General features: G+C 37.5%; 1 protein-coding gene across 1 annotated transcript in view; it reads right to left on the reverse strand.

Annotated features, from left to right (window-relative positions):
- Nucleotides 1-15,746, reverse strand: part of AP3B1 (adaptor-related protein complex 3, beta 1 subunit) — a 358,199-nt gene that overhangs the window by 178,139 nt on the left and 164,314 nt on the right. The window contains exons 10-13 of the mRNA XM_006889841.1: nt 14,863-15,018; nt 7,500-7,597; nt 1,298-1,352; nt 1,146-1,217 (exon numbers count right to left, since the gene is read on the reverse strand). Coding sequence (XP_006889903.1) covers nt 1,146-1,217; nt 1,298-1,352; nt 7,500-7,597; nt 14,863-15,018 — 381 coding nt within the window. The remainder of the gene's footprint in view (nt 1-1,145; nt 1,218-1,297; nt 1,353-7,499; nt 7,598-14,862; nt 15,019-15,746) is intronic.

Here is a 15,746-nt window from a genome sequence, read left to right on the forward strand (position 1 = left end):
TTAATAATAAATTTTTAAAAAATATAAAAAATAGAAAGCATTATGCTGAGGAAATAAATGTGACATAAGGACAAATACTACATCAGACTACTATTGTGAAAACAGGAGGCTAATTGAGTATGGTATGTATTGTTGCTGTTTGTTGCTATGTGCCATCGAGTTGCCTGCAACTCATGGTGACCCTATGTACAACATCTCTAAACCCTGCTCTATCCTGTGCCAATCTTAACTGTCTCTGACACATCTACCCCCATATTACCCAGTCACTGAATCAAATATTTTGAAAGGGAAAGGAAAGGAGAAAAGGGAAAGAAGAAAAATGAAGAGGGTAACATTATTAAGATAGCAGTTGTGAGAAAGCGGGGTTACGTAGAGGAATAAGAAAGATGCAGTAGTGTCTTCAATTATATAAAACAATGAATATAAATGATAGTACAAAACACAATGCACATGAATGAAACACAATATATATAACAATGTATATAAATAATGTATAAAACACAATGTACATGAATAATTATATAAAAAGAATGTACATGAATGAAACAAAATGTGTATGAATGACTGCACACAAACCAATAAAACATTTTTTTAAGTTTCTCATCTAAGAACCATCTAAACATAATCTTTTCTTCAAAAGTCTTCTGAATATCTCAAAGAAATAGTCTATTTGTTTTGTTTTTCTAAGTACTCTTTTCAAAACTGTGTAAAACCATATGATTCTATTTACTTCCATGCCAGTCTTGCTCAACATACAGAGGCATAGCAGCATGTTCTTACTATGTATCACAATGTACAACAGTAACTAGTATATAAATGACAGGCTATTGTTGGTGCCTCTATTACCTGCCATAGTGTCAGAACGGTTTCATACCTGACCCTCCAAGGGGCTTTCAGAGGCTTTATTACAATTAAGAAGAATGCTCAACTTTCTCCTACAGAGCAGCTGGTGAATCAAAACTACTCGCCTTTGGAAGGAAGTATCCACTAACACACTAGAGTTTCCTATATAATAGTATAACACTAAAAGTATAAAGAAAGTCTATTTCTTTAAATCTCAGCTTCATTTTGAAAATGCTTTAAGCTTTAGCAATATAACGTTAAAGCAAACATGCTACAGACCAGAAAGTTAAAAGCATTCATACCTTCAGTGTCTTGATCATAGTTGGATCAGTTGATCTAACATAAAAACTCTTCAGATAAGGTTCAAACATTCCCTAAATTTAAAAAAAAAAATTAAACATAAATTTATGCTACCGGAGTTTTTATTTCTCTTATGTGTTCACAATGTGCATACCTTTCTTTGAATTGACATAGTTGCTATATTCTGTAGGACAATATACTGCACCTCCCTAGGAAGGAAAAAAAAATGTTATTGAATGTTTTCTAACATGATTTTTTAGTAAGTGATACATTAAAGAGAAATAATCAGAAATAAATCTCACATTTAATGGAATTCATACATGTAATATCAAAAAGTTTCAAATAAAGTGTAGATTTTTACACTCTCCCCCCCAATGCACAGTAAACTAAATTTATTGTGAGAAAAATTAAAAATTAATCTTATGTTACTGGATTTTTAAGGTATAAAATACTGGGGTTGATCTGAACACATGTCATCTAGGGAAGTAATCTACAGGTCTAATAACATAAATATGACCACAGAATTAATAAAAACTGAGTAATGAAATATTCTTCATCCTGAACAGAGTAAAAATTCAAATTTTAAAAAGCAGGGAAATAATTTTATGTCCAATATCCAAGAATAAATAAATAAATAAACTCAGATACAGTGTAAAGTTTCATGTGATGGCCCATTCCAGACCTTTCTAAAAGGATGGATCTATCTATCTATCTATCTATCTATCTATCTATCTATCTATCTATCTATCTATCTGTCTATCATCTATCTATCTATCTATCTCACTGATAAGAAAAGGAAGGTTATATGGAGAGATAGGAGAGAATAGGAATATACAAAAAAATACACTTATCATTTAGGGATGGCAAAAGCTAGTGAATGGCTAAAGTTGTGGTGGTGGTTGTTGTTACTTGCTCTCGAGGCACCTGTGACTCATAATGACCCTATGTACAACAGCCCTAAACCCTGCTCTATCCTGTGCCAATCATAACTGTCTCTGACACATTACCTTAGTCACTGAATCAATCCACCTCACAGAGGGTCTATCTCTCCTCTGCTGTCCCTCTAACCTCACAAGCATGACGTCCTTCTACAAAGATTGGTCCCCCCTTGCAACATGTCCAAAATATGTCAGATGAAGCTTCAGAATCCTTGCCTCCAAGGAGCAGCCCGGCTTCACCCTCTCCAGGACAAACTTGAAAATTCTCCTAGCAGTCTATGGTATACACAATACTCTTCTCCAGCAAAACAGCTCAAAGGCATCAATTCTCCTTCTATCACCTCTTGTCATTGTCCAGCTCTCTGATACATAGCAAGTAACTGCAAAGACCATCGCCTGAATCAGGTGCACCTTAGTCTCCAGAATGACAGAATGCTTTTCAATACTCTAGAGAGGTCTCTGACAGCTGACTTTTCCAATGCAATTTGTCTTTTAATTTCCTGGCTGCTGGTACCAAGAGTGCTGACTGTAGAGCCAAGCAAACTATAGCTGTCAACAATCTTAATCTCTACACCATCTATCATGATGCTGCCAATCAGCCCACTGGTGAATATCTTTGTTTTCTTGATGTTGAGCTTCAATCCATATTTGAATGCTGCAGTTCTTTACCTTCTGCAGCAAGTACTTCAGTTTCAGAAGCAGGGCTGTATCATCTGCATAATGCAGATTGTTGATGAGTCTACCTCCAATTCTGAAGCCACATTTCTCCTCATAGAGCCTCTGAATAATTTGTTCCACATATAGTTTGAAAAGATATGGAGATAGGACAAATCCTTGGTGCACACCCTTCCCAATTCTGAACCAGGCAATTCAAAAAAAGTTGCAGTACTTTTAATTAAGGATGTGTCATACATATAGTATCATACATACAGTCAAGGACTGCAGCCTCCAATATGGATTGAGGCTCAATGTCAAGAAGACAAAGATTCTCACCACTGGACCAACTGGCAGCATCAGGATGGATGGTGAAGAGAATGAGATTGTTTACAGCTTCAGTTTGCTCGGCTCCATGTCAACACTCTTGGCACCAGCAGCCAGGTAATCAAAAAACATATTGCAATGGGAAAGTCTGCTGTTAGGGACCACTCTAAAGTACTCAAGAGCAACGGTGTCTCTCTGGAGACTAAGGTGTGCCTGATACAGGCCATGATCTTTGCAATCACTTGTTATGCATCAGAGAGTTGGACAATGGCTAGGGAGGATAGAAGAATTGATGTCTTTGAGCTGTGGTGATGGAGAAGAGTACTGAACATACCATGGACTGCCAAAAAAACAAATGGATTTATCCTGGAGAGGGTTAAACGAAGCTACTCCTTGGAGGCAAGGATTCTGGGGCTTCATCTGACATACTTGGGGCATGTTGCAAGGAGGGACTGGTCCTTGGAGGGGGCCATCATGCTTGGGAGGGTGGAGGGACGGCGCAAGAGGGGAAGACCCTCTATGAGATGGACTGATTCAGTGACTGGGGTAATCGGGATGGGGGTGCCAGAGGCAGTGCGATTGGCACAGAATAGAACAGGGTTTAGGGCTGTTGTACATAGAGTCGCTATGAGTCGCAAACGACTCGAGGGCACATAACAACAACATCATCATCATCATACATATGATATTGTTGTTGTTGTTGTATACCAGAGAGTCAGAACCAACCCATAGCTGACCCTCTGGTGGGTTTTCAGAGGAAGTTAATCACATGGGAAGAGATTGCCCATCCTTCTACAGAGCAGCTTATGGCGTCAAACTGAGTGCTTTCAGAATTGTAACGCAGCTTCTTGCCACTCAAGCTCGACTTAAAACACCACTGGGAAAGTCTGCCGTCAGAGACCTCTGCAAAGTACTGAAGAGCAATGATATCAGTCTGGAGACTAAGGTGCACTTGGTACAGGCCACAGTCTTTGCAATTACTTGCTATGCATCAGAAAGCTGGACAATGACTAGGGGTGATAGAATGAGAATTTATGCCTTTGTGCTGTGGTGCTAGAGAAGAGTATTGAATATATCGTGAACTGCTTAGAGAACAAACAGGTTCTTCCAAGAGAGAGTGAGACCAGGCATCTCCTTGAAGGCAAGGATTGTGAAGCTTTGTCTGACATATTTTGGCCATGTTATAAGGAGGGACCAGTCCTTAAAAAGTGATGTAATGCTTGAAAGGGTGGAAGAATAGCACAAGAGAGGAAGCCCCTCAATGACAGGATAGGGCTGGATTTAGGGATTTTGTACATGTGGTCACTATGAATTGTATGTGACTTGGAATGTAACAATAATAACATCATATATATATTTATGTTGTTATATGGCATCAAATTGGATATGACTCATAGCTGATCATTTAGTATGTTTTCAGAAGCAGTAAATTATACAGTAAGAGACAGTCCATCTTTTTTGTAGAGCAGCTGGTAGGTTCAAGACTTGTCTCTTTGAGTTAGTCTTACACTAGGCAACTAGAGATACTGCATATATGTATGTATGTCTTTATGTACATCTCTGTTAGCAGAAGTATTGTTTTTGTTATGTACCATAGAGATGGAACTGGCCCTTAGCTGATCCTCTAGTGGGTTTTCAGAGGCAGTTAATCACACGGGAGGAGAATGCTCATCCTTCTCCCAAGGAGAAGCTGGTGGATTCAAACCTTGTACCTTTACAGCACAGCTTCTTTCCAGAAGGCCCACAGAACATTTAATTTTTAATTAATAAATTGCAATTAATGCAAAAGATCCACTATTACAGTCAATAGCTAAAGCAAAAATACATTTTTAAAAACAAAATCAAAAGGACAAATAAATTTTAAACTTTGAAATTCCAAGACATAGGCATTCCTTGATATTGCTTGAGTTGTTGCCCTGAAATACTGAACAAAAACATGTAAAAATTAAACAAACAGGTGTTCCACTTATGCACAAGAAATAGCATGCATTTCAAATGACTTATAAAGAACAGAGTTTCATTTTTAAACTACAAGTTACTAAACGCTGCCACTTTATACAAAGTCTTTCTTTTACAAACTAAAACCTACTGTTTCATATAAAATTAAATACAACATAGTACATGAATCTAAGAAACACTTGAAATTGAAGAACAAACTCATGCCTCGAGTTCTAATACTTAAGTATGCTGAAGGCAGAATGTTGAATGACTTAGGAAGCATCAAAAGAAGATGGAAGGAGTACACAGAGGCACTATACCAGAAAGAACTGGCTGATACAGAAGAATTTCAAGAAACAACATATGATGAAGAGCCCATGGTGATGAAGGAAGAAGTTCAAGCTGCTCTGAAAGAACTGGCAAAAAAACAGGTCCCAGGAATTGATGGAATACCAAATCACAATATTTCAGTAAACAGATGCTGCCCTGGACTTACCAGGTTATGCCAAGAAATCTGGAGGACAACTTCTGGGCCAAATGACGAAAGAGATCTGCATTACTCCCATTCCAAAAAAGGTGACCCAACAGAATGTGGAAATTATTGAATGATATAACTAATATCACACACAAGCAAGATCCTGCTAAAGATTATCCAGAACCGACAGGAACATCAGCAGAGAACTGGCAAATGTGCTGGCTGGGCTGAGAAGAGGCCATGGCATTAGGGACATCAAGGCCAACATTAGATGGATCTTCACCGAAAGCAGACAATACCAGAGGAAAGTCTATCTGTGTTTCACTGACTATGCAGAGGCACTGACTGTATGGAACACAATACATTGTGGCTAATCTTGAGAAGAATGGGGATTCCAGAACACGTAACTGTGCTCATGCAAAACCTATACTTGGACCAGGAAGCCAGTAGTTAGAACAAAGCAGGGAAACACTGCATGGTTAAGAATCAGGAAAGGTATGCATCAGGGATGCATCCAATCTCCATAGTTTTTCAATCTATATGTAGAAAAGATCATTCAAGAGGATGGCTTTTAAGAGGAGAAATGTCGCATTAAGATTGGAGGAAGACTCATCAAAAACCTGTTAAACAGATGACACAACCTTTCTTACTGAAACTGAAGAGGACATAAGGCATTTGCTGCACAAAGTCAAGGACTGTAGTCTTTCAATATAGACTGAAGACCAACATCAAGAAAACAAAGATTCTCACCACTGAGCCAATCAGAAGCTTCATGATGAATGGAGAAGACTGAGATTGCTGATAATTTCAGCTTGCTTGGTTCCACCATCAACCTTCCTGGCACCAGCAGTCAAGTCAGGTGCTGAAATTACCTACATTCTCTTAGAATTCACCCCTACCCAGGATCTCAAAATGTGGCATTATTTGCAAATACAATCTCTGCAGATAGGTAAAGATATAAGATCATATTGGATCTAAGGGTAGGCCATAAAAGGTAAATTGGGCAAGTCTGCTGTCAGGGGTATCTTTAGAGTACTGAGGAGCAACAATGTCAGTCTGGAGACTAAAGTGCACCTGATCCAGTACATGGTCTTAGCAATTACTTGCTATGTATCAGATAGCTGGACAATAACTAAGGATGTTAGAAGTACTGATGCCTGTGAGTTGTGGTGCTGAAGAAGAATTTTGAACATATCATAGACTGCCAGGAGAACAAAGAGGTCTGTCTTGGAGAGGGTGAAACCAGGCTGCTCCCTGGAAGCAAGGATTTTGAGACTCTGTCTCACATACTTGGGTGCGTGGCCAGGAGGGACCAGTCCTTTGAGAGGGACATCATGCTTGGGAGGGTGGAGGGACAGCACAGGAAAGCAAGACTCAGGATGAGATGGATTGACTCAGTGATGGACTGACTGGAGAAATGGGACTAGGTCCACTGGGGATGATGAGATTGGCTCAGGATATGCAGGTTTCAGAGCTAAAGTACACAGGCTGACTGTGAGTCGCAAGCGATGTGATAACATATCACAATAAGACAACTGCTGACAGTATACAGTACATAGCTGAGAAGCTATGGAATAGTTTCCAGCAGCTCTTTGAACTTTCAGTTGTAAAAACAATCTTCATACATATAGGACATATGATGTGCTCAAGAATGAAATCTTATTGACAAAATATACTAAAGAGTAAGTGATAAATAGGAAGCCTCTGGTGGCCTAGTGGTAAGGAATTGCACTGCCAACCCAAAAGTACACAGTTCAAATTCTCCAGTTGCTCTGTGGGAGAAAAATGGGTAATCTCCTCACAAGCAATTAACTGCCCCTCAAAATCCACAGGAGGGTCAGTTACGAGTCAGTTCCGACTTGAGGGTACACAACACCACCACCACCATTATTATGATCCCCTCAAGTATGAAATTTTCTTGACAAACTATAATCAGAAGCAAATTAAAAAATGCCTGAAATACTACATTTACTCAAACATTACTTTTAACACAAATAAAAAGCATATATAAAATCATGCCTTACCTATTGCTACGAAGTAAACGCACAAGTGACTTTGAAATAATGCCAGCTTCAGCTTTTGGTGAAATGTGCCAATAGAGTTGAGCAACTGCCATAACCACCTGGAAGTCAAAGCAAGAAACAACTGAGGCGCTGAACACTGGAATTATCTACATTCTCTCAGAATCCACCCCAAATGTGACATTACTTGGAAATAAGATCTTTGCAGATGAGTAAAGAAATAAGATCATACTGGACTTAGGGTGGGCCTTAAATCCAATGAGAATGTTCCTAGTAAAGACAAAACAAATAAAAATACCACTTTCACCACACTTCCCCAACCCTACTGAAGACAGATAAAAAGATGATACAAAGGATGAAGGTGAGATAAAGATGCTAGTGAAGACTGCAAGGATGCATCTAAAAGCCAAGAAATACCAAGCACTGCTGGCAACCACCAGATCCTAGAAGAGGCATAGGATGGGAAAGAATCAACCCTGGTGACATGCAGATTTTAGACTCTGACATCCTGAATTTTGAGACTAAATTTTATGTTGAAAGTCTGAGCTATCAAGTGTGCAGGCAGGCAGGTAGTATGCTGATTGTAACACACTGCTTCTCCTTTGAGTGATAGTGCCCACTGATAGATATTGTAAAGAACATCTTATGTCTCTAGAAGCTTATGAGTGGTTATGCAAGATACAATTAGTGGTCTCCACTGAGAAGGAACTAACAAGATTGACAGTAATCAAAGGGTTAAACACATCAGCCTTTGATTTCCTCTCCATATGTTAAGTTCTAAATCTACACCATTTTGACATCCTTTATGGTTTTGAAAAGAATCATGGTGATACCTTGTTCTTTGGTGCCATGAGTCGATCTAGTATGACTTGCAGAGATCCTATGAACAACAATTTGAACCCTGTCCTATGCCATGCCATCCTCAAAGTCTGACAGCATGTTGTGCTGGGAAATGAAATTCTGTTGTTATGTGCTATTGAGTCACCTGCAATTCATAGGGACTCTATGTATAACAGCTCTGAACCCTGCTCTCTCCTAAGTCAGTCTCACTGACTCCAGCATACCAATCCCCACTGCCCCAGTTACTGTATCAATCCATCTGAGGTTTTCCTCTCCTATGCTGTCCCTCCACCCTTCTGAGCATGATGTCCTTCTCCTAGAACCTGTTCTTCCTGGCCATGTGCCCAACGTACGTAAGATGGAGCTTCAAAATCCTAGCTTCCCAGGAAAACCTTGGTTTCACCCTCCCCAAGACAGACTTTATTTGTTTTCTTGGCAGTCCATGGTATGGTCAAGACTCTTCTCCAGCACCACAACTCAAAGGCATTGATTCTTCTGTCATCGTTCATCACTGTCCAGCTCTCTGATACAATTTTTGCACGTAACTGCAAAGATCATGGTCGGGACCAGGCGTACCTTAGTCTCTAGACTGACATTGCTTTTGAGTACTCCGGAGAAGTCCCTGACAGATTTCCCCAGTGCAATTCGTGTTTTATTTCCTAACTGCTGCAAGAGTGTTGACTGTGTAGCTAAGCAAGCTGTAATTATTAACAACCTCAATCTCTTCTCCATCTATCATGGTGCTGCCAATTGGCCCAGTTATAACAATGGTGTTATTCAGTATTTGTCATTTGTGAGGCTGTGCTATTTCACTCAGCATTATGAAGGAAAGAGCTGTTTAAAAAAATATATATATGATTAGGCATTATTTGTATGACAACAGTACAGAATAAGAGGGGAAGGAGTAAGGCAGAGGGAGGAAAATGTGCAACAATGAATGAATGAAAATCTAACTCTTCTGTAAACTTTTGTTAATATCATAATTTAAAAAAAATATTTACAGCCTCAGAAACATGACTGAGGTTGGTTGGTTTTTTGTTTTGATGTTATAATTGCTGAAGATTTATTTACTATTGAGAATTCCTAACTTACATTGGATCATATCTGGGTAGCAGTGTCTTAATTTGTTATAATATGACATTACTGGTTCTCTGTCTAGAAGTCACCTTCTGATATTTCTTGTAAGGTTGGCCATGTTTTTACAAGCTCCTTCTATTTTTATTAAATTTCTATTTATCTGGGAATGCCTTAGTTATACCATCAATTCGAAAGACATTTTTGCTGGATACATACAATTCAAGATTTTATAGACATCATCCCATTGCCTTTTTATCTGCATGGTTTCTGCCTAGCAATCATAGTTTAGTGTTAATGGTATTCCTTTATATGTGGTATTTCCTTTTTCAAAAGCTGTTCTCAGAAGTCTTTGTCTTTTGGTTTTTATTGTGATTGGATGGCATCAAGTCAGTTCCAACTCAGCAGGCTTTTATACAACAGAATCAGAATGAAACATTATGCAATCCGATGTCATTACCGTATATACTGACTTTTACTTTTCTTCTTCTTGTGGGCTATGGAATCACAACTGACTTATACCTCAAGTGGGATTTAGAGGTTGTCAATCACAAAGGAGGAAAATGCTCATCTTTCTTCCACAGAACAGCTAGTGGATTCAAACTGTCAGGCAGCACACCACCTTCCTTCTCCTACTATCTTTCATGATTTTAGTGACACTATCTGTCAATAAATTATCACAATCCTCTCTGTGTTGTTAAATTGTTTGTATCTCTTCCAGTTCTGATGATACTAATTATTCCTCTTGATAGTGTTCCACATAACTCTAAAGTTTTCTTCATTGTCCATCATTCTTTTTTCTGATTTTCCTCAAATAGATCATTACACCAAAAGATTTGTCCTCTAGTTTATGGATTCTTACCATTTTTTTTTTGGTCCTTCTATTATCATTTGCAGTATCTATTAACATTTGCAGTATCTTACTGTTAATATTTTGTACTTCTATTATCACTTTCCTCAAACAAATTATTACCAAAGGCTCTGTCCTCTGTTTTGTTGATTCTTTCCACATTTTGGTCCTCCTATTATCATCTGTAGTATCTCACTGTTAATATTTTGTCCTTCTATTATCATGAGTTATACAAGTGTCTAGGTCTTTCATTCATAGGGTCGCTATGACTCTTCTACAACTCGACGAGACTGAACAACAACAACAACAACATAGAGAGAGCTCTGTTTGTCTGATGGATAGAAAGTTATGCTACCAAGTCAAAGGTGTGTGGTTTTAATCTATGGTCCCCAGGCCTGGTTTTCATTTATTTTGGTGAAACATTCTTCTAAGTGGTATAACACTGGTTGGTCCATTTGCTGTACAGGGGTAACTCATGGTTGCTGTGATGCTCAACACTGTGACACTAATGTGTCAAATATTATAATGGTTACTCATGGTGGACAGTGTTTGGTGGAGCTCCCTGATTAAAACAAGCTTGGAAGCAGGAGTGGCATCCAATTTCAAAATAGCTTGCCTCTGGAAACTCTATGAACTTGAAGAAATGATGAGAGTTATACAAGTGTTCCAGTCTTTCAACCCCTATGGGGTTGCTATGAGTCTTGATGGCACTTAACAGCAACAACATGATCATTTGAAGTATCTTACTGTTAATATTCCACATATCTAATAGTTTGGTATGATTTCAAATTATCTGTCATTTTCTTTTCATGCCATTTTCCTAGATGTCTCTAGGGTTTTGCCTGATCTATTTTGATAATCCTTTATGTTAAGACAATTGAATTCCAAGTCAAAACTAAATTCCATTACCATTTCTTCCTCATGTAGCTTTTCTGCCCCTTTATTTTTCACAACTGTTGAGGCATCCTAATTTGTTTATTCATAGCCTCTGTTACTATCTGCTGCCCAAGGTGTTTAGTGCCAGCAGTTAGTATCTTATCTGGAGATCAAACAAGAAATTTTCTATATTCACTGTGAGAGTGCTACCCAAACGCAAAGGGGCCTCAGAGTAAGTTCATGAACTATTTGTGGGCAATGTGCTGCTGCAGCCATGAGAGAAATACATAAAGGTGCTAGGATAATTTGCTTGTCACTTAACAGAGATGTAATATATGTCCATGGCTGGTTTTGCTGGTGAACCAATCACCTGGGTGTAGGAGCAAGCTGCCAAGTTGGTATTATCTGTACAACACTTGTGGCTGAGTAATCAGGGGAAGAGTGCGCAGGTCTACTCATTGGATGGTGGCATGGGAACTCACAGCACTCATCCTATATGGGTGCAACTGCATGGAGGGGAATGTGAAGTAGATACAAGACTCAGATTGTGAGACCAAAGGGCAAAGAGGAAAAACTGCCTCAGTGGAGGGAACATTCAGTCTCTTCAGGAACTCAGTGTGAGTGGCTAAGCTGAGAAGCAGTGCCACAGGAGCCAGTGTAAGTAGCCAAGCAGAAGAGTTAACACTGCTCATTTATTGGTCTGTGATGCAGGAGAAACCCCACTACACGGTGCAACTGATCCATGAGTGTAAATGAGGGTAGATGGGATGGATAGGAGAGGCATCACAAGTTCAGAGGACTCCAACAGAAAACTGTGGAAAGTATTGTGAGTCACTGCACATAACATTCACTGAGCCGGGAACATTTATGCTTATCACTAGAAACAGGTATGACGTGGGACAGAGGAGCAAAGATTCCTTTTTGGGTAATGAAGGTTCTGTTGGGGATGCTGTACGCTTTATCTTTATGTTGTGGTCATGCTAGGCAGATCCAGCTAGCAAGGTGCTGACAATTCCTAATTATATATATTCACTGTTTTTGGACAGTCTCTCTTTCCACTTGTAACTCAGTCCAAGTGCTCATCCTTCTCTTTCTTAGCTAAAGTTCCAAAGTTGTCATTTATATCCAACTCACTTATTTCTAGGGTTTTTATTGTAAGGGGGAGGTTATAAGCCATCTGACTAAGCTGCCATTTTGAATTGTTTCCTTTGTATTATAATATATGAACAAAAACTCTATGAACACTGCTCAGGCCTTTCGTTCATAGGGTTGCTATGAGCGAGTCATCAAGACTCGACAGCACTTAACAACAATAATATATGAATTAGGGTACTTTCCAATATATATATGGGTTAGATAATTTTGTGCTCAGTTTTTACTAACCCAAGAGTTTTAAGTTTCTTCACGATACAGACTTTGAAATTTATAACCTAGTATAGAGTATTGTTGTTTAATTGATGTTGAGTAGTGTTAAGTGTGAACCAACCCAGAGCTGACCCTGAAGCAGGTTTTCAGAGGCAATAAATCACACAGGAAAATGCCCAACCTTCACTTGCAGAGCAACTGGTGAATTCAAACCACAAGCCTTTGGGATTGCAGCAAAGCTTTTTACCACTAGGCCAATAGCCAAGAGGAAATGTCTATAATGCTAAAATTCCAAAAAGACTAAAAATATGCAACCTTACAGGCCTTCTACAATTAATTACATTAGTGCTATTAATAAAAAAATCATTACATAAACACTTTTCTTAAATATACCATTAACACTTCACTTAGATTATTAAAATAGCCTAATAGTCCACTTCTAGTATTTCCGACCTCTAATTCAATCTACAAAGGAATGATCAATTAAGTTTCCTGAAAAGAATTCTCAAAGTCTCCAATCCACCTTGAGACTAAAGTTTAGAAAGAAATCTATTAACAATCTTTCACAAGTTAGGATTTATCTGTATTTGGTAACAAAACATACTGGGACAAAAATTATAAATTACACTGTTTTACCATTTCAGAACATTTCAAAGCAGCAAGTATTCCCAATATAAAAAACAATTTTAAAGATAAACTAATAGTCTATAATAAAATAAGAGTTCCAGATAGCAAAAGAGACCTAACAAGCTAGCATTTAGCTATGCTAAGATACAGACTTTGTAACAAGTTTTTGTCCCTATACACCATCAAGTTAGAATCAGCTGACTCTCTAGTTGGTTTTTGGTAGTGAAAAAACTCATGGAAGGAGACTGACCATCTTTTCCCCCTGAAGCAGCTGATGGATTTGAACAATGTCCCTTTGGGACGGATGGCAGTGCAACTCCTTACCAAAAGGCCACCAGAGTTCTCTTTTAACATGAGTGAAGTAATATGTTTGGTATCACTTTGATGGTTACCAAATAATTATTTGTAATTAAATTACTAAGTGTAATATTAAAAGGTCTACTGCTTTTTAAGTGGTCCATATTGCAAAATTCTAAAGTCTAAAGAATGTAAGTAGTTAATTCCAGTGAAATTCCTCCATTTTTAAAGCTTTGACCAAGTGAACAGACCAATTCATGAATAAAGTTCTTAACTTAAAAACTTAGTATGTTTAGCTAAATTCATCAAACATTTATTTAGGTAGTACATGCTATATTCACTACTTTTCATCAGCATCACAATTCAAAGTTATCAATTCTATTTTGGTCATCCTTATTCATTATCCAAATATAATGCCAAGGAACAGGCACAACTTGCTTTTTTAAGGTGAAGTCTTTAATCTTTAACTATTCAAAGAGCTCCTTCAAAGCACATTTTCCCAATGTGATGCTTCTTTTATTTCCTTACTGATATTACTGGAGGTATTGATGGTAGATCAAAATGAAGTTAATCCCTTGACAATTTCAATCTTTTCTACATCCATCATTATGCTGGCTACTCCTGCAAAAGTGGTGAGGATTTGTTTTCTTTATTTTTGTTGATGTGTATCCATGCTAAAAGCTGTAGTCTTTGATCTTTATCAGTAAGTGCATAAAATTTTCTTCACTTTCTGGAAGCAACGATATACTACATAAGTAACATAGGTAAATGATGAGAATATAATTCTTTGCTTCTTTAGCTTTGCTTCTCTGTATTTTCTAGTTTTCAAAAATGTACAAGTTGTCTTTAAAAATTTAAAAGATTATTTAAGATAAAGAGATATAAAAACAAACTCAGAACTCAAACGAAAATTTTAATTTGCTATTGTTGTCAGCTGAAATCTAAGATGAAGTGTTTTCAGTCATACTCTTTAGGATCCTACCAGGTAGATACATTTAATCTGAAACAGTATCAGGCCATAACTCTCAACAACAATCACACTATACTAAGTAAATGAGAAATATACATTGTCTTCGTATATGGAATTCCCTAATCAAATCAATTGGAAGATACCTTCATCTCCTATTTTAAGAAAAATTAATAAATTCACAATCAAGATCATTAGGCACCCAAGCAGATGTTGGTTGTCACTAAACCCTGACATTAACATTCTTAAAAAACATTTAAGGTAGAAATACATTTAAGCATTACTTGTCAGTAATCTATAATTTAACTTTCAAATTATTTTCCAACTATTCATTACATTTTATATTTGTAGAGTGTGCTCCAATAGTTTACTTTTTAAAAGTGAGAGCGTCTTAATTATTGAACTTAGCCTAATTAACTACTTCAAGGATAAATTAATGAATTATTTTTTTTCTAAGTGCTTTATCATACCGCTGCATTCCTGCTCTGAAGCAAAGGCTTTGTGTTCCGAATTAAGAGTCTGTGGTCTGGGTCCATAGAATAAGGCTTCTTTTTTGAATCAGTCTTTTCCTTCTGCTCATCCTCAGATTCATAGAAATTCTTCTCATTGTCTTCTAGACCACCATCCTGCAAGGAAAGAATTCCAATCGTAAGATTAATTCAGCTCCCTAATTAACAAAAATGTTTATAGTCAAAGAAAATGTTAAAAAATCTACATTAATAGTAACGTTTTACTGTGAAAATGTAAAATTATTATACTGTATAAAAAGAATGACTTAGATTTTTCTCCTATTTTAAAAAAATAATAGCCACCTTTCAGTGCATATAATTTACATACATCAAGAGAGAGAAAGAGCTCTGTGTTCTAGTGGGTAAGTAGGTGCACTGTCAATCCAAAACCAAGCAGTTGATCTAGAAGCTTCTTTTTGAGAGAAAGATGCGAAATCTACTCCAGTGCAATTTTCAGACTCTGAAAACCCAGTGGAGATGAGCTATGAGTGAGTTCAACAGAGTTAACAATGAGTTTAAGGAATAAAGCCTTCAACTGAAAAAAAAAAAATATTTATAGATAAAACATATTCTCTAAATTATTTTACATGATCAAAACAATATTTATAATGTCAATGTAAAGGCATAAAGAAGACATACTACAATGCAAAGGGGGGAGAATGGTAGTAAACGTGAAATGTTGCAACTCACAATGGCTAACATGGTACATGGAATAGTAGCACTGAATTCTGAAGTAGTAAAGTCTTAAAGAGAGTGTTTCCAATCAAAATAAATAGTTTGAATCAACCACCTGCTCCACATAAGAAAGATGAACAATCTCCTCCATCATGATTTAATGCCTCGGA

Source organism: Elephantulus edwardii, unplaced genomic scaffold, assembly GCF_000299155.1.
Source record: "Elephantulus edwardii isolate Elephantulus edwardi_28Jun2011 unplaced genomic scaffold, EleEdw1.0 scaffold00082, whole genome shotgun sequence".
Taxonomy (NCBI): Eukaryota; Metazoa; Chordata; class Mammalia; order Macroscelidea; family Macroscelididae; genus Elephantulus; species Elephantulus edwardii.